At 45.1% G+C, this 26,007-nt stretch overlaps 1 protein-coding gene across 2 annotated transcripts in view; it reads right to left on the bottom strand.

The window, feature by feature from the left end:
* LOC105491347 (WW domain containing E3 ubiquitin protein ligase 2) overlaps positions 1-26,007 on the bottom strand; it is a 181,207-nt gene that overhangs the window by 18,979 nt on the left and 136,221 nt on the right. For both annotated transcript variants that reach the window (XM_071084849.1, XM_071084850.1), the window contains exons 9-10: positions 14,332-14,421; positions 5,130-5,304 (exon numbers count right to left, since the gene is read on the bottom strand). In XM_071084849.1, the coding sequence (XP_070940950.1) occupies positions 5,130-5,304; positions 14,332-14,421 (265 nt within the window). The remainder of the gene's footprint in view (positions 1-5,129; positions 5,305-14,331; positions 14,422-26,007) is intronic.

Below are 26,007 nucleotides of genomic sequence, written 5' to 3'. Positions count from 1 at the left end.
AGGCTGAGGCAGGAGAATCGCTTGAACCCGGGAGGCAGAGGTTGCAGTGAGCTGAGATCACGCCACTGCACTCTAACCTGGGTGACAGGGCGAGACCCCCGTCTCAAAAAAAAAAAAAAAAAAAAGGAGTCATGGCAAAAATCACAATTACTTTTGCACCAACGTGATAAAATCAGAATCAATGGGAGCTGATCCTCACAACAATTTACTTCTTATTGTTAAATCGAAGCACTTGACGATTTTGGATACGTCTTTCCTCAGGTACACAGTACAAGTTGAAAAAGAAAGAAAGCCAGAAGGGAGGACGTGAACAAGGAAAAATGAAAAATAAAAACTATGCATCATGGCCAGAAAACCAAAAGCCAAAAACCCCACATCTCCAATGGGCCAACCAGCTCCCTCCTCTTCTACCACATTCCCCTAAAATGAGAGATGTCAAGGTGTTACTTGGAGCAGATAAAGGATGTAGATGGGGGAAAGCAGGACTCTGCAGCCAGAAGGGAGATCCTGGACGTTCTCTATCACTAGGAACAGAAAAGAACACTGGCATCCTCTTCCCGCGTAATGGTCCCTGGGTTGGGAGATCTGGGGTGCAGGCCATGAGCCAGAGAGCTCATGAGAGTTCAAGTCCCTTGGGAACTAAGCACGAAGTTCCAGTAATATTTTAAGATACGAACTCAGAAATGAAGAATGTCTAGCAAATACAGCTGAGGGTAAGAAAGGTCTGGGAAGGGCATAAAGGTTGCAGCGTGGAAGGCGGGCATTTTTTTTTTTTTTTTTTTTTTTTAAGGATGTACTAGACGGACGCAGAACAAAATCCAGGTGCTTGAGAATTCAATGCAAGGGGCTCTCTGCAAAGTAAGAAACAAGTTGTCTGTTTCTCGATAATGGACTCCACACCCTAAGAGCCAAAAAATAATGTTTCTTTTCCTCTTTTTTTTTTTTTTTTTTTTTGAAATGGAGTCTCACTCTGTCGTCCAGGCTGGAGTGCAGTGGCGCGATCTCAGCTCGCTGCAGCCTCTGCCTCCTGGGTTCAAGTGATTCTCCTGCCTCAGCCTCCCAAGTAGCTGGGACTACAGGTGCCCGCCACCACGCCCAGCTAATTTTTGTATTTTTAGTAGAGACGGGGTTTCGCCATGTTCGCCAAGATGGTGTCGAACTCCCGACCTCAAGTGATTCGCCTGCCTCAGCCTCCCAAAGTTCTGGGATTACAGGCGTGAGCCACCGCGCCCGGTCAAAATAATCTGTTTCAATACTGCAGAGAGAGATGCCCCAGAAGTTGCCGGCCATGTGATGGTCCCGTCACAACAGCACAACGTGCAAGGCTGTGCCGGGCATCTTCAGTGGGTCCTAGCAGGAACACGACACAAGAGGGCAAAAGGAAACTGCAAGGGTGAAACAAGCAAACGAAAAGATACATGATGATCGTGGGCAACATTAGCACATTCGTGAGTTAGGAAAGGGAAACATGGCAGAAAAACTAAGAACTAGAATTTAGAGGAACTGGCATAGGTGTGTGTTGAGGCAGACAGCAGGAAGGAATTACAGGAGACTGCGATCTGGGATTCCCTTGATTTCCATTTTGAACTCTATTGCATGGTTTCTGCAGTACAGCAAAGAAGAACAAGGTCTCAGTCGAAGCCCAGCAAGAGGAGGGGGGGAGGCCGCTAGTCTGGTATTGGATCTTAAGTCTTCCGAGTCAAACTCTGGGCCTAAGCCAAACCCCAAAATAACTATGTGAAAGCAACCCTTCTTGCTTGTAACCAGGACATGGCACCATAGCAAACAAGAGGAGAAAACCAATGCCAGAGGGGGAGGAAAATCAACAGAGAGACACTGAAAGCAGACCAAAGAAAGATTCCTGCCACATTTTTCAATATGAGTCTTGTTTCATGGAGAAAAGGTAACCACCACCTCCATGCAGAACCCTCCCACATCCCCAGCGAGGCTGAGAAAACCATTTTAGCGTATTCAGAAAGAACAATTTTTTAGTGTTCGATTTTTACTTCTAGGGAACCCTCCAAGTCAAAGTTCTATCTCTAAAAACCCAGAATAATGTTGCTAAGAGAGGCAGGCAAAAGGAAGGAAGACTCCAAAAGACCAGGCAGATGTGAGCTCCTGAATCTGGGACTCTTCCCTTTCACACACCAACATCTTGATCAACCTACAGAACCTAATTGGTGGCTATTAAGGGGGAAAAAAATTGCTTTAATGCATCTTATTTTATTCATTCATTTATTAAGGCAGGATCTTACTGTCATCCAGGCTGGAGTGCAGTGGCACGATCATAGGTCACTGCAGCCTCAGACTCCTGGGCTCAAGCGATCCTCCCACCCCCAAGTCTTCCGAGTTGCTGGGATTACAGGTGTGTATCAGAATACTCAGTTCAATTTTTTTTTTTTAAATGAGAAAAGTTGGATAATCAGGCAGACAAAAACCATGTGAAACTCCTAAAATATGTCCTTGTCTCTAAGTCAAAAGACAGATAGGTCAAAGAAGAAAGACGCCCCAGACCTTCCCAGTTTTGCAGCCACAGCCACCCAAGAAAATGGCAGGCAAAATCTTTGGGGCCCAGCTCAAAAGGAGCAATCACTGAAATGTGGTGAAAGACGAAGATTCCATCCAATTCTGAAACATGCCAGAATTGGATGTCAGGCATGTGTGGCAGGCATGGGTGGGAAGCCTGGCCCAAGAAAGTGTGCAGTGCTGCACTGGGCTAGACAGCGGGGCCCTGGCTGGAGACAGGCATGACCATCGACCCTGCAGGCAACTTACTAAGACAAACACCACACTTTCTGCTGACCCCTGCTAAGGAAACTGAGGCCCTCCATGGTTTCCTCCCTGTATGATGAGCAATCCATCCCCACAGACAGAACTAACCAAGGGAGATGCTACAGTGACTTATGGCTGATGATCAAAAGTCGGAGGTCCATCGGCTGGGTGCGGTGACTCACACTTGTAATCCTAGCACTTTGGGAGGCCAAGGCAGGTGGATCGCCTGAGCCCAGGAGTTCAAGACCACCCTGGGCAACATGGCAAAACCCCATCTCTACTAAAAATATGAAAAATTAGCCAGGTGTGGTGGTGCATGCCTGTAGTCCCAGCTACCTCAGGGGGCTGAGGTAGGAGGATCGCTTCAGCCCAGGAGGTCAAGGCTGCAATAAACATGATCATGCCATTGCATTCCCGCCTGGGTGACACAGAATGAGACCCTGTCTCAAAAAAAAAAAAAAAAAAAGGTCAGGGGCCCAGCTCAAAACATTTCCAGCCTGGAAGGCACCATCATACCCTGTGTTAGTTCTGCTGTAGATCCCAACCTTCACACCTAAAGTATTCTGAGAAAAGATAATCAGCCAACTTGGCAGTCCCACGTCTCCCTACCAAAGAGGCTGTGCGGCTGGGCTTCCCCAAGTCCAGGTCACTGTGGACCCTCTAATGGGATGGAGACTCCAGCCGGTAGAACTGGGAGGGTTCCCAAAGGGACACAGTATGGGAGACTGTTCAGGCAGTTAGTTTGAAACCAGAGCACCCAGAATTCTGGACTAGAAAATATAAATGTGGGTCGGGCGTGGTGGCTCACACCTGTAATCCCAGCACTTTGGGAGGCCGAGGTGGGAGGATTACCTGAGGTCAGGAGTTTGAGACCAGCCTGACCAACATGGTGAAACCCCATCTCTACTAAAAATACAAAAAATTAGCCAGGCATAGTGGCGTGCACCTGTAATCCCAGCTACTTGGGAGGCTGAGGCAGGAGAATCACTTGAACCCAGGAGGTGGAGGTTGCAGTGAGCTGAGATTGTGCCACTGCACTCCAGCTTGGACAACAAGAGCGAAACTCCGTCTTGAAAAGAAAAGAAAAGAAAATTTAAATGTTGATGGGAATGGTGGCTCATGCTTGTAATCCCAGCACTTTGGGAGGCTGAGAAGGGCAGGTCACTTGAGGTCAGGAGTTCAAGACCAGCCTGGCCAACATGGTAAAACCCCCATCTCTACTAAAACTACAAAAATTAGCCAGGTGTAGTGGCGGGCACCTGTAATCCCAGCTACTTGGGAGGCTGGGGCAGGAGAACTGCTTGAACCTGGGAGACAGAAGTTGCAGTGAGCTGAGACTGTGCCACTGCACTCCAGCCTGGGCAAAAGAGCAAGACTCCATCTCAAAAAAAAAAGAAAAAAGAAAAAAGAAAAAAAGAAAATAAAATTTAAATTTACTCTTTTAGGTAATGACCACAAAAGGTTTTGAGCCAGTAAATGGATGCAATGACAATAACATTTGAAGACTGCTCTGGAGGAAATAGGCCAGATGGACTGGAAGAGAGAGAAGGTCAATGGAGAGAAGAACTTAGAGGCTGCTCTAGCAATTCAGATGGGAAGGGGCAGAAGATGATCAAGCACCAGACAGGAGGCTCAGCTAGACTAAAGATAAACTTTTTCTGCAAAGGGTCAGACAGTAGGCTTAGGCTACTTTAGGATTTCTGAGTTACAGTCTTTATTGTGATACTCAACTCTTTTGTACCACGAAAGCAGCCACCATTAATATGTAAACTGCTGGGTGTTCTTATGTTTCAATGAAACTTTATTAACAAAATGAAGTGGCAGGCCAGCTTGGCCCATGGACTATTATTTGCCAATCCCTGATCTAGATGAGCCCAAGGATCTTTCATCCTTGAGAATCTGTCAGATAATAAAGATCTAACAAAAAACAGTAGCAGTTTTTTGTGTTTTTTTTTTTTAAGAGACGGGGGTCTGACTATGTTGCCTGGTGATTGCTTTGATCTGGAAAGGTGAGGGATGGGAGAAGTTAAAGCTGACCTTCAGGGTGCAAGTCAGGGAAAATGGACTTGAATGAAGGGGGCAGAAATGAAAGCCGCTCTTGGAAGAAAGATGGGGAACTCAGTTTTAGACATGTTGATTCCTTAAACACAGAGGCTAGACACGGAGCTGCTGAGTGAGGAACGCTGGAATTTGAGGAATTTCACTGTGATGAGTGAAATCTCCAGGGGCAGAGCGCTGACGTTGCCAGACGCTGTTTTCCCTGCTCACCAAGCAGGTCAACAGAGAACGCGGTGAGGCTGCACGTGCGCAAGGGCAGGGAGGCGCCCCCACCTCAGGCCAAGCGCCTGCCCTCTCACCTGGTAGAGGAATCTTTGGCTGAAGTGCTGCATGGCCCCCTGGAGCTGATTCCGCTGCGACTGCCACTGCTCATAGTTGCGCACGTACTCCGCGGTCGGAGGCTGCCAGGTGGTGGTCCTAGTATTGTGATCCACATAGTAAAACCTGCCTCGGGGATCTGTGCGTTTTTCCCAGCTGGAAACAGGAACCTCAGAATGAATATAATGACAACCCCACTCCCATCCCTCAATTCTAGAAAAGTCTCAGGATGCCTAGCACAGCCAGGCAGGCCCTGTCACAGAGGTTGCTGGGGCTTAGCTGGCGATAGCAGACATCTGTGGTTGCCTCCACAGCACCCAATCCCTCCTTGCCATTAGCTCTCAATTTCTAATTTGGGGATCCATGTGGTTCTGGGGAAGCTGACTCTGTTCCCAACCTCAGAGCTGCATGGTTGCCTGGACCAGAAGTGCACATGTGACGTATGCTGAGCCAGCCACAGCCAGTCTCAGGACTTCTGCTAGCAAATCTAGGAAAACTAACAGTCGCTCATCTTTTCTGAATATGACTGTGTAAGCATGCGGTCCTGGGGGCCACTGGCTATAATTTAGGACCCAGAGACAATAGGAAGTTGACCCAGTGGATGGCACAGCAGAAAAATGGGAGAAAAGCCAATTCCTTGGTGATATTGTTGAGTAGCCCAAGCTTCGCTTGGAATCAGGATATCTAGAATTTTCCATTACATGAGCCAATACATTGCCTTCATTATTTAAGCCAACTTTGATAACAACTTTTGTTACCTGCAACTGAAACTCTCCTGATATAAGGCGCCAATGAAAACATGTTGTATGGTCTTTGGTTTTGTTTTGTTTTGAAACAGAGTCTCACTGTTTATATTTTTAGTGGAGATGGAGTTTCACCATGTTGCCCAGACTGGTCTCGAACTCCTGGACTCAAACGATTCCCCCACCTCGGCCTCCCAAAGTGCTGAGATTACAGGCATGAGCCACTGCACCTGGCCTCAATGATTTTTTTTTTTTTTTTTTTTAACTCAAGGCCTCCCTAAAAATGGTTTTCCCTCAAATGGTTCCTAGGACCCACAGTCAGTTCCCAGGTTTTGTCTGGATTCTGCCTGCTGGAGTGCCTCACCTTCATGACTGGCTGTCACCCTTCATTCAATTGAATGCCACAGCTCTGTCCCCACACCCAGGTCTTTCCTCAGTTTCCTCGTGTCAGTTCTCCTCCCAGGGATGAAACCAGGCCAACATCATTCCCACTGCTATCAGTCAATCACTCAGCCTGACTACTGCTTTTTCACTGTCTCCCTGCCTCTGACTTTCCATTTTCCACTCCTATGTCCAGATCTGTATCACCTCACCCCTGGACTACTGCACCTACCCTGGAATTAACCTCCCCACTCCATCCAGCCTATAAACAGCCATCAGAGTAAACCACTAGACTGAGCCCTTGGGTCACACTCCTGCTCAAAAACTTCAATTGACCAGCCAAGGCAACAGAGGGAGACCCCCATCTCTACAAAAATATTTTTTAAAAATTAGCTGGGGGAGGTGGAGTGTACGCCCTTGGTCCCGGCTACTTGGGCGGCTGAGGCAGGAGGACTGCTTGAGCCTGGGAGGTCAAGGCTACAGTGAACTATGGTTATGCTACTGCACTCCAGCCTGGGCCACAGAGTGAGATCCTGTCTCAAAAAACAACAACAACACTTCAATTGACTCCCCACTGCCCTTGAGTCAAAATCCTTTAGTAAGTACGTAAGACTCACAAAAATCTGGAACCTTCCTAGCTTTCTCATAATTTGTCTACCCCAGGCTGGAGTATAGTAGTAGGATCATGGCTCACTGCAGCCTTACCTCCCAGGCTTAAGCAATCCTCCATCTCAGCCTCCTGAGTAGCTGGGACCACAGGAATGCACCACCACACTCAACTAGTTTTTTTAAAAAAATTGTTGTAGACATGGGAGTCTCCCCGTGTTGCTCAGGCTAGTCTCAAACTCCTGGGCTCAAGCAATCCTCTCACCTCAGCCTCCCAAAGTGCAAGTGCTGGGATTACAGGTGTGAGCCCCTGCACCTGGCCCAAAGCCATATGTATATAGTTTTGAAACACAAACAGGACTGCAGGGAATATAATGAAAAACCACAGTCTCTTGCCCCATTGCTGACTCCTGTTCCCCATGGACAACCACTTTCAACTTTCAATTGCTTCTACTAGTATATGTGTACATCTGTGTCTCTAAATAACATGCCTATTTCATTGCTTTTTGTCTTTCCTTTAATACAGAGACAGGGCCTCACTATGTTCCCCAAACTGGATTTGAACTGCTGGGCTGGAGTTATCCTCCAGCCTCAGCTTCCTGAGTAGCTGAGTAGTCTCAGGTGTGCACCACCAAGCCTGGCTCATGATTTCTTGTTTTTGTTTTTTTGTTTTTGTTTTTGTTTTTTTTTTGGGGGGGGGGTTGCCCTATTTGCTATCGCTTATGGACTTTCCACTACCAAAGATGAGGAATGAGGATGTAGGTATTGTACTCCATCCCTCAACTATCTCCTCCCCTCGTCCCCTCAATATGGAAAATCACCATTAAATCAATATTCAGAGTTTGGATTATGACAATGTAGAATACTGTAAGTATATTTCCTTACTTGTAACAACTTTTTTCTTTTTTCTGGAGGTAAGAATGTCCTTTTTGCCTTCTGTGTGGTTTTCAAGAACCTATCACTGACGCATCCCCAGATTCTCAGACAGGACAGGTGGCCTGGCAGTGGCCTTGCTCTCTCGGCCACATCTCTCCCTCATCTGACGTGGACAGTTGTGTGTCCATCTTACACCTGCTCTGTGTCCTTGACCTGACTCGCCTTCCCTTCTCCTCCTCCTGGGAGATTCCACGGCCTTGGGGTTAAGTTCTCTGTGTCTCGCATCCCATTCATTCTTCTTTCTTGGCTTCCTGGTGGGATTTGGTGGTGAGATAAATCATGGAGTAGCTTTCGAGAAAGGATGTATCAAGGTTAATTTTTTGAAGCCCAGAATGTCTGAAGATGCCTTTATTTCTACTCTCACATTCAAATGTTAAAATAACTCAAAGTTGATTTCTAGACAGGAAATCATTTTCTTTTTTGTTTGAGAAAGGGTCTTGCTGTTGCCCAGGCTGGAGTGCAATGGCATGATCATGGCTCACTACAGCCTCAACCTCCCAGTTTAAGTGATCCTCCCACCTCAGCTTCCCAAATAGCTAGGACTACAAGCACGCACCACCATGCTGGGCTAATTTTTTGTTTCTCGAAAAGACAGTGTCTCACTATGTTGCCCAGGCTGGTCTTGAACTGCTGGACTCAAACGATCCTCCTGTCTTGGCCTCCCAAAGTGCTGGGATTAGACGTTTGAGCCACTGCGCCCAGCAGGAAATCATTTTCCATCGGAGTTGTGAAGGTCCTGCTCTACAGCTGTTGAGAAGGATGGCACTCTTGGTTCCTGACCCTTTCTAGGTACTCTGTTTTTTCCCACTGGAAGTTCTGAGGTTGTCTCTTGACACTTGGAAATTCAATCAGATGAGCCTTGGGGTGAGTCTTTTTTTGTCCTCTGGGCTAGGCATGTGGTGAGCTGTTTGAATCTGGATACTTCAGTCCTGGCAATTTTCTTTTCTAATCATTTCCTATTGCCTGTTTCTCTGTTCTTTCTTGCTATTCAGCAAGTTCTTGCTAAAGAACTATTCTTCAGATGTTAAATGTTTTTTTCCTTTTTCTTTTTTTTTTTTTTTTGAGACAGAGTCTCACTCGGTGACCCCAGGCTGGAGTGCATTGGCGTCATCTCGGCTCACTGCAACTTCTGCCTCCTGGGTTCAAGCGATTCTCCTGCCTAAGCTTCCCGAGTAGCTGGGATTACAGGCATGCACCACCACGCCTGGCACAATTTTTGTATTTTTGGTAGAGATGGGGTTTTACCATGTTGGCCAGGCTGGTCTCAAACTTCTGACCTCAGGTGACCCACCTGCCTCGCTCTCCCAAAGTGCTGGGATTACAGGCATGAGCCACCGTGCCTGGCCCAAATTTATCTTTCAACAATTCTACTGAATTTTTCATTTCTGTTGTCATATATATTAATTTCTAAAAGCTCTTGTTTTCTGCCTGGTCCATTTCATGGCCTCCTGTTCTTGTTGCACAGATGCCATTATTTTCTTCCAAATCTTTGAGGATATCAATTATAATTTGATTTTCCTTTCCAAAGTTGTTTTTCAGCTTCCTATATTCTTTTCACCAAGTCTCTTTTTTCTGTCTGCTAATCTTTGGCTGTTTGGTCACATTTATTTTTACTTCTTATTATTATTTTTTGAGACAGGGTCTTGCTCCGTCACCCAGGCTGGAGTGCAGTGGCACAATCACGGCTCACTGCAGCCTCAACCTTCCAGGCCCAAGTGATTCTCCCACCTCAGCCTCCTGAGTAGCTGGGAACACAGGCGCGCATCACCACACTCAGCTAATTTAAATTTTTTTTTTTGTTTTGGCCGGGGTGGTGGCTCACGTCTGTAATCCCAGCACTTTGGGAGGCTTAAACAGGTGGCTCACCTGATGTCAGGAGTTCGAGACCAGCCAACCGGCCTGGCCAACATGGTGAAACCCCATCTCTACTAATCTCTACTGGAAAAAAAATTTGCAAAAATTAGCTGGGCATGGTGGCATGTGCCTATAACCCCAACTACTTATGAGGCTGAGGCAGGAGAATCACTTGAACCTGGGAGGTGGAGGTTGCAGTGAGTCAAGACTGTGCCACTGCACTCCAGTCTGGGCAACAAGAGCAAAAATTATGTCTCAAAAAAAAAAATTATTATTTTCTTTTTCGTAGAGACTGGTTCTCTCTATGTTGCCCATGCTAGTCTCGAACTCCTGGACTCCAGTGATCCTCCCGCCTTGGCCGCTGGAAGTTCTACTATTACAGGTGTGAGCCACCACGCCCAGCTGTGTTCAATCACATTTAAGAGTGAGCCACTAAAACACTGACTAACTTCTGTATCCTCAGCTGGGCGCCACAAACTACAGAGTGACCAGGAAGAGTCTCAGCTATTTCACTAGAAGGTTCCCAAATATCACAATCTATGTTTCTTTCTGTTAGACTGACCACTTTCCCCAACAAAAACAAACAAACAAACAAAACTACCCTCCAATTTTCAGCCTGGGGAATGGAGATACCATCTGCATTTAATCTCTTGTTTCTGAGTTCATCCTGGCCTTCAGCTATAGTTTGTGTCCTCAGACCAGGTCCTCCCGCTCTCTCTGCAGCTTCTCAATGTCAGAGGCAGGCATGAGGCTCTGTGTGTGTGTGTGTGTGTGTGTGTGTGTGTGTGTGTGTGTGTGTGACTCCAAATCCCTGCACAAACTTCCAACTTATCTTCCCACTGATCTAAAAGCAATGAGGTTTTGTTTGTTTGTTTGTTTGAGATGGAGTCTTGCTCTGTCGCCCAGGCTGTAGTGCAGTGGTGCAATGTCAGCTCACTGCAACCTCCACCTCTCGGGTTCAAGCAATTCTCCTGCCTCAGCCTCCCAAGTAGCTGGGACTACAGGTGTGTGCCACCACGCCTGGCTAATCTTTTTGTATTTTTAGCAGAGATGGGGTTTCACCGTGTTAGCCAGGATAGTCGCAATCTCCTGACCTCATGATCCACCCGCCTCAGCCTCCTAAAGTGCTGGGATTACAGGCGTGAGCCACCATGCCCAGCCAAGGTTTTAATCTCATTCCACACCCATCCTTGGTGCCTCTAATCGCTGAGGCTTTCCAGGGCCCCATGGTGCAAATCAGCCGGCTTCTTGGTGGATTCCTCATCCTGCAGGTGTGGGTTTCGGTTCTCTCAGCTCTGCCATTTATCTACCAGAAACTAAACTTTGATTAACATCTCCCATATGCTGTTTCTCCTCCTCCATTCCTTTACTGTTGAAGGTTTATGCCTTTTTAATACCTTTATTACTATTTTAGTGGGTTTTCAGGAAGAACAGAAATGAACACATGTTCAAGCCACATGTTTAACTAGAAGTGCTCTGCTGTGTTGAATTTCTACTTCTAAGCAGCACAACTGCACTCTTTATTTCAGTTGAAATATTGCGCAGAACAGTGACTGGAGGCCCAGTCAGCCCTTCCACCCTCTTTGGCTCCAGTGGGCATCTTCCCCAAACCTGAGAGCCCCTCTGGGGACACTCTGAGCATCTTTACTTCATACAACCCTTCCACTCCAGCATAACCGCCCCGTGCATCCTTCCCCATCCATATCCTTTCCATTCCCACATGCACGCAGCCACCTCCGCTGTCCCCACAACCTGGATCATCTTCCTGCAGGAGTTGGAGCCACTTCCCTCTGTGAGGCCTCCTCAATCCTGCTGTTTCGCAGTGATCACTCTTCGCTTACCTCTGGTCTGAGCATAGCTTAAGAGTGACTGATGAGCAAATGGTTGCATTCACCCTGAGCTACTAGGTCCAATACTTATTGCTCCTGGATAGAAGGACCCATTCTCATACGAGTTTCCTGTGGGTTTCCTATACAGGGATGGCCATGACAAAGTGAATCGTTGGTTCAATCTTGCTCCCCGGGGACTAGGTCTGTAGAGATCATGGCTCCATCTGTAGTTTCAAAATTGTTTTCATCATGGTTAATACTTCCCTGGAGGCAGGACTTCTGCCATTAATGAGAAATGAAAGCTTAAGCATTCATTCTGTTCTCTCTGGATCCCCTGTGATTACAGAGCAGAAATGAGAGCTAGAGGACCAAAGTTCTTGATCTAAAACTCAGGAAGAACTAATAAGCTATGCAGGGTGTACAGGTGAGCCATCTCCCAGGAAAACATGAAAACTACCCTGGAAATAAGACAGCTTGATTAGTAGTGTCCCACCTCAACACCGGGAGGAGAGCAAGTCCCCAGCCATCCTTAGAAGATATCACTGCATATCTTTACTTAAATTCCATGCAAATGTTCATTGGGTCAAGGCCTACATCCCTCCTAGACCAGTAAGGTTAAGAAGAAGCCACAGTAGGCTGGGCGCAGTGTCTCACGCCTGTAATCCCAGCACTTTGGGAGGCCGAGGCAGGCGAATCATAAGGTCAGGAGTTCAAGACCAGCCTGGTCAAAGGTGAAACCCTGTCTCTACTAAAAATACAAAAAATCAGTTGGGCATAGTGGTGGGCGCCTGTAATCCCAGCTACTCAGGAGGCTGAGACAGGAGAATCACTTGAACCCAGGTGGTGGAGGTTGCAGTGAGCCGGAGACCGCACCACTGCACTCCAGCCTGGGCAACAGAGCGAGACTCCATCTAAAAAAAAAAAAGCCACAGTACACAGAGCTCCTGCTGTTTTAAAGTGCACGTTATAAAGTACACAAAGTACAAGTGTGTAATACATACTGTTAAAGTCAATGTTTAATTTGTGACACAATTATAGAAAGTCAAATATTGACTGGGTATTTGATAATATAAACAAAATACCGCTAATGATATTGGAGCTTTACTTTTAATAAAAGAATATGTTTTAGAAATATATACTGAAATATGGAAAAATGATGTGTTTGTGTTCGTGTTTGAGATTTGCTTCAAAATTACCTAGATCAGAGCGTGGGGGATGGGTGGAGGGTTACAGATCAGGAGCTAGCAAATTTTTTCTATAAAGGGCCACACAAAGTAATTATTTTAGGATTTGCAAGCCATAGAGTCTGCTGCAATTACTCAACTCTGCCAATGAAGTACAAAAGCAGCCAAAAACAATAAGTCAACAAATATGTGTGGCTGTGTTCCAATAAAACCTTATTTACAAAAACAGTCAGAGAGCTGGGTTTTGCCCACAGGCCATCATAGTGTGCCGACTAGTTTGTACAGATGAAACAAAACCCGCCATGAGTTGATAATTTTTGAAGCTAAATGTTGACTATGTGGGGGTTTGTAATATTATTCTCTCTATATCTATTTGAAATTTTCCATAATAAGAACATTTTCATAATTTTCATAACAAAACGCTCAACCTGTTTTTATTTTTTATTCTTATTTATTTATTTATTTAATTTGAGAAGTCCATGTTTAACTTTCGTAACTTATTTGACTTCAAGTCAAAGTGGAAAACAGAGTGAGCACTGATGATGACAGGTTATGAGTTTCATCCTCCAGGAGGTACAGAAAAAAGGAAAACTCAAGCATCCTACTGGAAAACTGGAGCTAAAAGCAGCCCATCCACGGAGAATTATGGGACCAGAAGATGAGGTGGGATGTGTGTGGCACACTCCTGACAGCTAAACCAAACAAGCCACGTGGGCTCTCCTGAGAGTCCCCACTTCTGACAGCCTTTCCCTCCACAAACTCAGGGCAGGGGGAAGTATGTATATTTTATACAGGAGCGCTTCATGGCTACTTCACTGGGAGGTGATTCTTTCTTGAAGCAGAATACGTTCCCTTTTGAAAGCTCTCGGGACCAGGAGACACATGTGGAAAGAACTTTCTGTCCCTGGCAGACAGGGAACCAAATCCCTTCTCCTTGAACTTGGACAGTCTTCCCTGTCTTGGAAGCCTCTCTCATCCTTTGGTTTTGGATAACTTGGCGGCATTCTCACAAAGCCCTGCCGAATGAGAAGCACTCTGCCTTTAGGGACAGGCGGGGCACAGGGCACGGTGAAACGCAGCAATGCTCTATCTTGGCCTTCCATGCGCCTTTTGTTTCCCAGAGATCCTCTAACAATTCTTTTTTTTTTTTTTTTTTTTGAGACGGAATCTCGCTCTGTCACCCAGGCTGGAGTGCAGTGGCGCGATCTCAGCTCACTGCAAGCTCCGCCTCCCGGGTCCACGCCATTCTCCTGCCTCAGCCTCCCAAGTAGCTGGGACTACAGGCGCCTGCCACCTTGTCCGGCTAGTTTTTTTTTTTTTTTTTTTTTTTTTGTATTCTTTTTAGTAGAGACGGGGTTTCACCGTGTTAGCTAGGATGGTCTCGATCTCCTGACCTCGTCATCTGCCCGCCTCGGCCTCCCAAAGTGCTGGGATTACAGGCTTGAGCCACCGCGCCCAGCCTAATAATTCTAATATGTCCTAAGACATGGGAGCAATATTAAGGTAAGTGGATAGGAAAAGCAATCAAGTGACCCGGAATAAACGTCACTGTGCTATGCTACCTCTGCAGAAAGGGACCATTTCAAGAAGCAATTGGGTGACTCATGGTGTCAGTTCCAGAGTCTCAGGTCTTCTCAGGGGATGACTTACCCCGGAGGAAGCGGCCGCTCCCAGGTGGTGGTCTTGGTATTGTGATCAACATAATAGACACGTCCATTGGGCAGCTCTCGCTGTTCCCATCTGAAAAATAAAGTCAAGGGTAGCATGAGACACACAGTGGAAAGGCATAGGCCCCTGTTAGGAAGGAAGACCTTCACCACTCATGTGGCTAATTTACAAGAAGCATCAAAGATGACATGTGAGGTTGACCCAATGGCGAAGCCGGTTCCTGCGTGGCTGAGGGTGCCAGCCAGGAGTGCTTCTTGAAGAAACTATAATAGCTCCCCTGTATGGAATCAATGGACCAGCATCCACTATAGATCACTCTAAATTTCCCTAAATGACCCGTAGGAATATATATTCCATGGATTTAAAAATCAATTTAGCATTTCTCCACCATTTCACAATCAAAGGTCCCTTTGGAAACATGATGAAAGATGAGGACCCTTTCCCTTCAAAATGCACTTATGACAAAAATTTGTATTGCAATTTCTGGGTTTCACAGACCCCTCCAAAAGATCATCTATAGGCCCTCCACTCTTTTTCATCTACCCAACCTGTTAAAGTCACAGATTCTTTATTTTTTTAATGAGACAGGGTCTCACTCTGTTGCCCAGGCTGAAGTGCAGTGGTGCAATCTCAGCTCACTGCAGCCTCCACCTCCCAGGCTCAAGCAATCCTCCCACCTCAGTCTCCCAAGTAGCTGGGACTACAGGCACACATCACCATGCCCAGCTATTTTTATTTTTTAATTTTTGATAGAGACGGGTCTCACCATGTTGCCAATGCTGGTCTGGTACTCCTGAGCTCAATCAGAAGATCCGCCCACCTTGGCCTCCCAAAGTGCTGGCATTATAGGAGTGAGCCACTGCACCCGGCTTAAAGTCAGGTTCTATGACTACCCCTGTTTTCCGAGCATCATATATATTCATGCTTACATTTATTTTTGTAATATAGGATTCATTTACAGCGTATCTTAAAAGAGATCTGGGTGAATACAGAAACACAATGTATTGTTATTTTATACTGCTCCACTTATAAAGTCAAGTCTGTTTGTAAGCTAATATAAGCTCAAGGTGCTGAGGGTGGCTCATCTGCACTACTGAAAGAATGCCAAAGTATCAGGTGATTCAGAGATAAGACACAAGCCTGATCAGTACAAAATACAGCCAAGGACCACCCATTCTCCACACTCCTGTTATTTGCATGATGTCTGACAATAACTCTACTTCCCCAGAACATAGTAACCTATATATAAAGGATGTAAAAATGTATTTATATAATGCTTACCACTTTCTCAAGGATATTACTGGTACTGCAGGCCTTTATGTTTTACACTGAATTTATTTACTTCTACTTTTGGGTACTGTCTAGGAGAAATTGACCTTTTCTGGCAAGCTACTACAGTCAGTTCTGCTGTAATGCTTGTTTTAAAAATGCAAATCTGTTCCAATGCTACTGATACAGAGAAGCGGACAATGTGAGCATAATGGAAATTCTGTTTGCTTATGCATGATTTTGTCTGTGAGAAACACTAGATGAACACAGAAAACTTCCCCCAGCTAAACCGAGTGACACAAGAATACACAAAACCCACAGGTATCTAGCAGCCTCCTCAGTTTACAGTGTATTAATAGGCTACACTGTCAACATCTGGAGTTACAACTCCCATCTGATTTCAGATAGCCCTCCATGCACCAGTTCACAGTAATACTCACAAGCTCCAACTTCTGACACTTGCTTCCACAAGCAAACTTCAGGTCTTCTCAAGAGAAAATGCCATATTTACTGTAGTGTTATCTATTTCGTAATCATTTAACATGTGTAAAACTGCTATCATTATTAGGTTCCTATTTTTTTTTAATGTGTCACTGACAAATTTTTTTAGCATTACGTCCTACTCATTTTTCCCCAGAAGCCCTGTGGTTTTTATCCTCTTAACATATTTTTATTTTTATTTTTTTAAAGACAGAGTCTTGCTCTGTTGCCCAAGCTGGAGTGTGGTGGTGTGATCAAAGTTCACTGCAGCCTCTGATTCTTGGGTTCAAGTGATACCTCTGCCTCAGCCTCCCAAGTAGCTAGGGAAACAAGTGCATGCCACCAGGCCTAGCTAATCATTTTATTTTGTAGACTTGGGGTCTTGCTTTGCCGAGGCTGGCCCTGAACTTTTGGGCTCAAATAATCCTCCCACTTCAGCCTCTCAAAGTGCTAGTATCACAAACCAACGTGCCTAGCCCCTCTGTGTTTTAACTGCATAATTTTGCATCACGTGGTGACTTTTAGGGGCACATATGTTAGAGCAGAGCTAACTGTATACGAACAAAAGTGTCCTAACTTCTACTATTAAGCCTGATGTGTCTACACTGATAGATACCACCTGTACTTAATGCCATTTCTCATTTAAACTGGGATGTCTGGTTAGTGGACTGCATTGATCAGCCCCTCAGAAGCTAGTCCAGAAACAGATACATAAGGCCAGGCACAGTAGCTCACGCCTGTAATCCCAGCACTTTGGAAGGCTGAAGTAGGCGGATCATGACGTCAGGAGATGGAGATCATCCTGGCTAACACAGTGAAACCCCATCTCTACTAAAAATATACAAAAATTAGCCGGGTGTGGTGGCGGGCACCTGTAGTCACAGCTACTTTGGGAGGCTGAGGCAGAAGAATGGCGTGAACCTGGGAGGTGGAGCTTGCAGTGAGCCGAGATTGTGCCACTGCACTCCAGCCTGGGCGACACAGCAAGACTCAGTCTCAAAAAAAAAAAAAAAAAAGGAACAGATACATAAGGTTTTCAAGGTAAGGAAGAAGCAGAGGAGGCACCATCACCACTGAGAATCTACCATGAGCTACAGGCTTACACCATGTATGCAATCCTTGCCTCCATTCTTTAAGGTGGAATTACCATCACCACTGAGGAAACTGAGGCTCAGAGAAACTATGTAACTCTTCAATGAGATTCAAACTCAGCTCTGCCCCCCAAGCCCATGAATTTCACCATGCTTTGCAGGAAGGAAGAACAGGAAGAAAAGGAAGATGAACTGAAATTTATAGGGGCTCTTCTACATGGCCACCATGTGCCAGATGCCTTCCCAATGCTGATCTCAAAGTGAGCAGTTTTCCTAGCACTGGCATCGAGGTAGGATCGAAATGACTAGGGAGGAATTATACAGGTTGAGTAGGCCCTTCTCTAGATGCTTGGGACCAGAAGTGTTTCAGACTTTGGACTTTCGTTTTCAGATTTTAGAATATCTGCAGAATACATACCAGCTGAACATCCCTAATCTGAAAACCTGAAATCCTAAATTCTCCAATGAGTATTTCCTTTAAGCATCATGTCAGAACTCAAAAAGTTCTGGATTTGGGGGCATTTCAGCACAGAAACGTTCAACCTGTAATGGGTCCACAGTCTTCATTTCTAGGTTCCATTTTAATCACAACCCTCTGCTCAGATCTGATTTTCTGGACGAAGCTACACATTTTGCACCACTAGGAGGCCTGGCCCCAAGAACAGTGAGATCTAGAGGTTCTACACAATCCCCAAAGTGGACAACTCTTGGTTGAGGACCAGAGCACTACTGTTTAAAGACAAACATTAGACAAAATAAATTTAACCAAATTTATTTAAGAATGATCCATGAACTGGGCAGCACTCAGAACCAGGAGAGGTTCAGAGAGCACTGCCAAGCAGTGAGAGGAGCAAGTCTTTAGAGGCTGAACATGGAAGCAAGGTAGAGAAATCATCTAAATGGCTACAGCTGGGCATCTGCCTTAATTGGGCATGGTCTGATCAGCCACTTGCCTGTGACTGGCTGAAACCCAGCTATTTGTTACAAAAAACACACACTCCTAATTTGGGTTTTGGTTGGTTTCCGTAGTAAGTTAGGTTGTAGTTCACTATGTAAGAATTTGAAGTACAGAGACAGCCTCAGGCTAATGGCCTCTTGCTCACTTATTTAACATGGCAAACACCATTAAATAGCACCTAGGGATGTTTTCTCTCCTGGGCATTCTTGCTCAAGGCTCTGACTGATGAGAATCCTGGGGATTTGACCCAGATGCCCTGGTTCCTCCCACTGCAAAAGGGAGATTTTCATATTCCCTTTAGTATTTTACCAAAAGGGCAGGATCTGGCAAAAGTGGTCAGACGAAAATGCACACTAGGGCCAGGTACAGTGGCTCATGCCTGCAGTACCAGAACTTTGAGAGGCTGAGGCAGGAGGATCACTTGAAGCCAGGAGTTTGAGGCCAGCTTGGGCAACATAGCAAGATCCCATCTCTATAAAAAAATTTTTAAAAATAGGCAGATGTGCTTGCATATACCTGTAATCATACCTACTCAGGAGACTGAGGCAGAAGGATCACTTGAGCCCGGGAGTTGGAGGCTGCAGTGAGCCATGATCATACCACTGCACTCCAGCCTAGGCAACAGACCCCAACTCAAAAAAAAAAAAGAAAAAGAAAAAGAAAGAAAGAAAGAAAGAAAATATGCACTAGGAATAGTCAAAGATCTTCTCCCTCTGAATGCCCTTCTGATTTGAAGACAAAGGAGTAACAATATTGCCAGCTCAAGAGGCTGGTGTTCCATCTGTGGGGATTTGGCAGGGCCTTCTAGCACAGAAGGCAGCCGACATACTACAGTATTCTCCAAATACCTTCTGTCTGCTCGGTAACAGAGGAGCAAATCTGATACCCTCTTTGTTCATCTGAATTTGGAAATGAAGAAAGTCCTGAGAAAGATATTTGGCTTAAGGGTAAGTATTAAAAAATGAAAGCGCTGAGCGCCAACGGCAGCAAGCCTCTCTTTTATAACATCTGCTCCTAATGCGATTTAAGTAGCTGAGAACTCTCCAGCACTCCCTAAGAATTTAGCTGCATCCTTCCCTTCCTTGAAAACAGTTCTTTGGGCAGTTTTGTGGCACAAAAGCCCTAATATTAGTATGCTCATTTTTCAGTCACTATTTGGAAAACTAATATTTGAGGGGCTGCCCCTTTTATTAAAGACAAAATATCTGTTAGAGTAGCAATTGGAGTTTAAAAACAAAACTTAAACACATTTTTCTTTATTCTTTTCTTTTCTTTTGCTTCTTTTTTGAGATGGATTCTTGCTCTGTCACCAGGCTGGAGTGCAATGGCGCAATCTCGGCTCACTGCAACCTCTACCTCCCGGGTTCAAGCGATTCCCCTGCCTCAGCCTCCTGAGTGGCTGGGAGGTATGTGCCACCACACCCGGCTAATTTTTTTATATTTTAGTACAGACGGAGTTTCACCATGTTGGCCTCCCAAAGTGCTGGGATTGCAGGTGTGAGCCACCACGCCCAGCCATTTTTCTCTATTCAAAAAATTCTTTTAACTTTCATATTATCAGCAGTCTCCACTTTTGACATCTTTTATGTTCATTTGAGACAAGGAGAGAAACATTGATTACACTTTGGCTAATGTTTTAATATGAAGGTAGGGTAACGCTTCAAATTCCATGAAATAAATGTCTGTAATTGACAGTGGTATTCCCACACACTGCCAGAAATGAAATCAGTGCTGAGTCCTCTTCCCTTATATTCAACAGTTTCAGCAGGTCTTCAGAGGACACAGGCCCAGATAAGGCCCACCCTTCCATCTTTGATCGCAGCTGATGCTGGAAATGAAAGTCTCTCTTTCAGGGACTATTATTGTCCCACAAAGCTCAATGTCCTTCTATGAACCCCCTTCAACTGGCTTAGCGAGAAGAATAGTTACCAGAGGAACAAGAGCTTTCTTCCATCACCTTTTTTGGTATCTACATTTTTCCCTTTTGCAACTGGACCCCTGCTCAGATTAAATGTCCCTGTGGGTCCTCCCTGATCCACGACCTGACCTTCCTTCCTTTCTCACAGAACCTCACTCCTCCCTCACCTGCACGGCTATTCATAATTCACACAAATCTCTCCCCTTCATTCACGCAGCACAGTCGGTGGATTCTATCACCAACCAGACGAGCCTCCTGATTCCTGTTCCTCCTCAGTGGCCACTGACCCACATAGATGGAGCCTCCAACTGTCTTGGTTTGGTCCCCCCATGCCAAGAAAGTGACACTGGTATCAACTTTTCATCAGCACATCCCTGTCAGAGGTTACATTTCTGTCCCTTATAAGCAACTCCTTCACACTGAGATTAAAAGGCTTTTCAATCAAACTACCCATGGGTCTCAACACTGCATCTTGGTCACGTGGGTCATCTCCTGTCCCCCTCAATAGCTTCCATTGATGCTCTCAGGAACAGTGTTCAAAGCACCAAGCTTGTTTTAAGTCCCTACCCAACACATTGCTCCTTGGCCTTCAATGAGTAACATTTGGTTGGATCATGGACTACATGAGGTCTTTGTACTTCAAAGTACTTTAAAAGCAGTCTCCAACTGCAATTAATCTTAGGTACTTTTTCTTTTCCCTAAATTACCTTTGCTCTGATGGATGTTAGCTACCTTTGGTTCAGTTGTATATGAACCACGTTCCACCCCCACATCCCAATTCACTCACAACTGCCATCTTAACAGGTTAAAGGCTAAATATCTCTATCTCATTATTAGAACAACATCAACATCTCTCTCATGTTACCGGAAAGGAAGTTGTCTGGTCTTCTGAACCACGTTTTCCTGTCAAAGGTTTCCTATATGTCTTCAGGAAATTAATGCTCAATTACCCATTGTTACAGTATGTGTTCAGCCATTCTGATCACCATATTTCTTGGTCAGATTCACTTGTTTGAAGAGAATCACCATTTCACCAAGAATAGGATTAAGCTAAAAGGGATTAAAGCTGGGCAAAGAGTTCAAGTGAATATTAGAGAAATTCTCTATTTATTTATTTATTTAGAGGCGAAGTCTCGTTCTGTCACCCAGGCTGGAATGCAGTGGTGCAATCTTGACTGATTGTAACCTCTACCTCCCAGGTTCAAGTGATTCTCCTGCCTCAGCCTCCCAAGTAGCTGGGATTACAGGGACTTGCTACCACACCTGGCTAATAGAAATTCTCTTCAAATGGCCCTTATAAATTGTATACCAAAATGCTCCAAATTTCAGTCTTGGTAAGAGCATTATCAGCTTGTATTATTCATTAATTTGCTTACTTTTTATTGACACAGGCACTGGGTATTATTAGTAAAGCTAACTCAATCAAAATCCACTCTCTCCATTAGAAAATAAGACCACATGAAACTCCGTCTCTACTAAAAACACAAAAAAATTAGCCGGGTGTGGGGACACGCGCCTTGTAGTCCCAGCTACTCAGGAGGCTGAAGCAGAAGGGCATGAACCCAGGAGGCGGAGCTTGCAGTGAGCCGAGATCGCGCCACTGCACTCCAGACTGGGCGACAGAGCGAGACTCCATCTCAAAAAAAAGAAAATAAGACCACATCGGAACCCTTTCACGCCCTAAAGAAAAGATGTCTTGCTGGTTACTCAGACAAAAATTAAACTTAGGAAGAATACACTGGAAGTACTCAAGTATTCTTTAAGCTGCCTCTTCAGAAGTTCAGCTCCCCACAGGCAAAAGCTACATAAAATCACATTTTCTTATTCTATGCTCCTATAATAAATGTTTCTGAGCCAAGTCCTGTTCTTCCCCCAAGCTTTCGCCACTTCCGGGGAGAACCATAAGATGTATTTCTTCTGTAGGGATCTTTTCAGGCTGTTTTATGAGTCAGAAATCTGTCTGCAATGGAACATACCTCCTGTGCACTGTGTTTAGTGCTTCAGTAGGTCCTTTGTAAACTGGGTGGGAAATGTGTTAAACTCAGTCCTTCCCCAAAGGACCCTTCCTGAAATAAGGAACTAGCCTTTAAATCTAAGCACACTAACCTTTTAATAACTCAACAACCAGCACTTTATGCCTTCCAAACACAGGATGGCATGGGAGCAGCTACCAAAGCTTCTGAATTAACTCTTTCTTCCTATCTTTTTTATCTTTGCCCAAGCTCCTCCATAAAGGCTGGCAACACTGGCCAGGCACTCACGCCTGTAATCCCAGCACTTTGGGAGGCCGAGGCGGGGAGATCACCTGAGGTCAATGGTTTGAGACCACCCTGGTCAATATGGTGAAACCCTGGCTTTACTAAAAATACAAAAAATTAGCCAGATATGGTGGCACGCACCTGTAGTCCCAGCTACTCTGGAGGCTGAGGCAGGAGAATCGCTTGAGTCAAGGAGGTGGAGGTTGCAGTGAGCTGAGATTGCGCCACTGCACTCCAGCCTGGGTGACAGAGCAAGACTCCACCTCAAAGAAAAAAAAAAAAAAGTTGGCAACATTAAAATATATGCATCTATAAAAAATCCTTTTAATTCTCTTTTTGAAAAATAGAGACGGGGTCTCGTCATTTTACCCAGGGTGGTTTTGAACTCCTGGGCTCAAGCAATCCTCCTGCTTCAGCCTCCCAAAAGTGCTGGGATTATAGGCGTGAGCCGCTGCACCCAGCCTCTAAAAAATTATTTTTAACCTTTTGCTGTCCAGGCTGGTCTTGAACTTCTGGGCTCAAGCAATCTACCTGCCTAAACCTCCCAAAGTGCTGAAGTTACAGGCATGAACCACCAAGTGTGGCCTGTAACATTTTTATATAACTTCGGAGTAGGGAAAAATTTTAGACAAAACACGAAAGACACATGAAAAAGATCACAGATTTGGCTATTTAAAATTATTAACTCTTGTACAATAAAAGGCACCATAAACAAAGTGAAAAGACAAGCCACAGACTGGGAGCAAATATTTGCAATGCATATAATTGAGAAGCAATTTGTATCTAGCATTATTAAGAATCCTGCAGATTGGACGGGTGTGATAGCTCATGTCTGTAATTCCAGCACTTTGGGAGGCCGAGGCAGGGGGATCACCTGAGGTCAGGAGTTCAAGACCAGCCTGACCAACATGGTGAATTCCCATCTCCACTAAATACAAAAAAAAATTATCTGGGTGTGGTGGCACATGCCTGTAATCCCACCTACTCGGGAGGCTGAGGCAGGAGAATTGCTTGCACCCGGGAGGCGGAGGTTGCGGTGAGCCAAGATTACATCATTGTACTCCAACCTGGGCAACAAGAGTGAAACTCCATCTCAAAAAAAACAAAAACAACAAAAAAGAATCCTGCAGATTAAAAATAAATATATACACAGACAAATTTTAAAAATGAACAAAAATAAATAGGCAATTTACAAAAGAAGAAACCAAAGAACCTAATAAAAGCACGTGAAAAGAGGTTCAATCTCAATAGTAATCAGGGAACTTCAAACTGAATCCTCAAAGACGTACCATTCACGCCCATTAGACTGGCCCACATGAAACACAACTGACAACACTAAGTTTTAGCAGGAATGCTTACGCATGTTCACAGGAGTGCGAACTGGTTAGGTGATTCAGGCAATTTGATAATATCTACTACACTTGAAGATCTTCATTTCCTATAATGCAGAAATTCCAGTTACTGTACAAACCTTTAAGAAATAACTGGCCAGGTGCAGTGGCTCACACCTGTAATCCTAGCACTCTGGGAGGCCGAGGTGGGCAGATCACCTGAGGCTGGGAGTTCGAGACCACCCTGGCTAACATGGCAAAACCGTGTCTCTACTAAAAAAAAACAAAAACTAGCCAGGCATGGTGGTGGGCGCCTGTAATCCCAGCTACTTGGGAGGCTGAGGCAGGAGAATCGCTTGAACTTGGGAGGCGAAGGTTGCAGTGAGCTGAGATTGTGCCACTGCACACTCCAGCCTGGGGAACAGAGCAAGACTCTGTCTCAAAAAAAAAAAAAAAAAGAAAAAGAAAAAGAAAAAACTATGTACACAAAAAGGCATGCACAGGAAAACCTTACTGCAGCCATTGTTTCACTGTTTGTTTTGTTTTGATTTTTTTTGTTTTGAGATGGAGACTCGCTCTGTCGCCCAGGCTGGAGTACAGTGGCATAATCTCGGCTCACTATAACCTCTTCCTCCCGGGTTCAAGCCATTCTTCTGCCTCAGTCTCCCGAGTAGCTTGGACTACAGGCATGCACCACCACACTCGGCTAATTTTTGCACTTTTAGTAGAGATGGGGTTTCACCATATTGGCCAGGCTGGTCTCGAACTCCTGACCTTGTGATCTGCCCAACTCAGCCTCCCAAAGTGCTGGGATTACAGGCATGAGCCACTGTGCCCGGCCTACTGCAGCCATTGTTTATAGCTGTCTAGAAACAAGTAAATGGGTAAATTTTTATCTATTCATTAACAGAATACCGTATAGCAGTTTAAATGCATGTCCCAAGTCCCATGTATCACTGTATACAGGGAATGAGATCAGAGAGTTCACGGAACCTTCAGCTGTACTGGTAACATCTTACACATCAAGGGATTAAAAACAGGTGGTTAAAAGACCTCTTCAGGGGCTGGGCACGGTGATTACGCCTGTAATCCCAGCACTTTGGGAGGTTTAGGGGAGCAGATCGCTTGAGCCCAGGAGTTCGAGACCAGCCTGAGCAACACAGTAAAACCCTACCTCTACAAAAATTACAAAAATTAGCCTGGCATGGTAGGATGTGCCTGTGGTCTCAGGTACTCGAGAGGCTGAAGTGAGAGGATCACCTGAGCCTGGAAAGTAAAGGCTGCAGTAAGCTGAGACCATGCCACTGCATTCCAGCCTGGGTGACAGAGATTCTGTCTCAAAAACAAAACAAACAAACAAACAGAAAAACAAGGGGAGACCTGTAGCAAATGCAGCACAGAGCTAAAGATGGTAAGCCACAGGTATTTCTTACATTCTTCTCCAATTGTATCTGCATGCTTACAATATTTTACAATAAAAATGAATGAATTTTAAAAGCATATATTGGAAGATTATCACATTTTGGTAGATGTGTGTTATATGTGTATCTGCATATGTGGTGCCTGGCAAATTGCTTAAGTTCTCCTCACTTGCAAGATGAGGATAAAAGTAGCTCTCTCACAGAGGGAAGACTGCACGAAATAATCTACGTAGGAAACTGCGCAGTCCCCAGCACATTAGAAACACTTATGATACACAATAGCTGTAGTTAGTGTTTAAAAAAAAAATACACGCAAGGTGCAAAAGAAATGGCCGGGCGCGGTGGCTCAAGCCTGTAATCCCAGCACTTTGGGAGGCCGAGACGGGCAGATCACGAGGTCAGGAGATCGAGACCATCCTGGCTGACACGGTGAAACCCCGTCTCTACTTTAAAAATACAAAAAAACTAGCCAGGTGAGGTGGCGGGCGCCTGTAGTCCCAGGTACTCAGGAGGCTGAGGCAGGAGAATGGCGTGAACCCGGGAGGCGGAGCTTGCAGTGAGCTGAGATCAGGCCACTGCACTCCAGCCTGGGCGGCAGAGCGAGACTCCGTCTCAAAAAAAAAAAAAAAAAAGAAATACCAATGGTCAGATCTGGGTGGGTGTTTGTTAACTGTTGGTACTATGCTATGTATTGTTCTTCTCCTGCCTCCTATTTTTTTCTAATTTTCCATCAATGGGCTTTTATAATAAGATCAAAAAGAAACTTTAAAAAATTTTAAGGGCCACTGAGAATGTGGTATCATTTTCCCACTCATGTAACACATCATTCCCTCTCCTTGGAAGCCAAGTTGTGTGCTGGGTGCAGGGAACACAAAGACGGACACAATATTCCTTGCTCTTGAGAAGCTCTCAAGAAAGCGTAGTAAGGTTGG

Source organism: Macaca nemestrina, chromosome 18 (genome assembly GCF_043159975.1).
Source record: "Macaca nemestrina isolate mMacNem1 chromosome 18, mMacNem.hap1, whole genome shotgun sequence".
Classification (NCBI taxonomy): Eukaryota; Metazoa; Chordata; class Mammalia; order Primates; family Cercopithecidae; genus Macaca; species Macaca nemestrina.
Note: the sequence above shows the minus strand (reverse complement) of the source record. Positions and strands in the feature narration are given on the sequence as shown.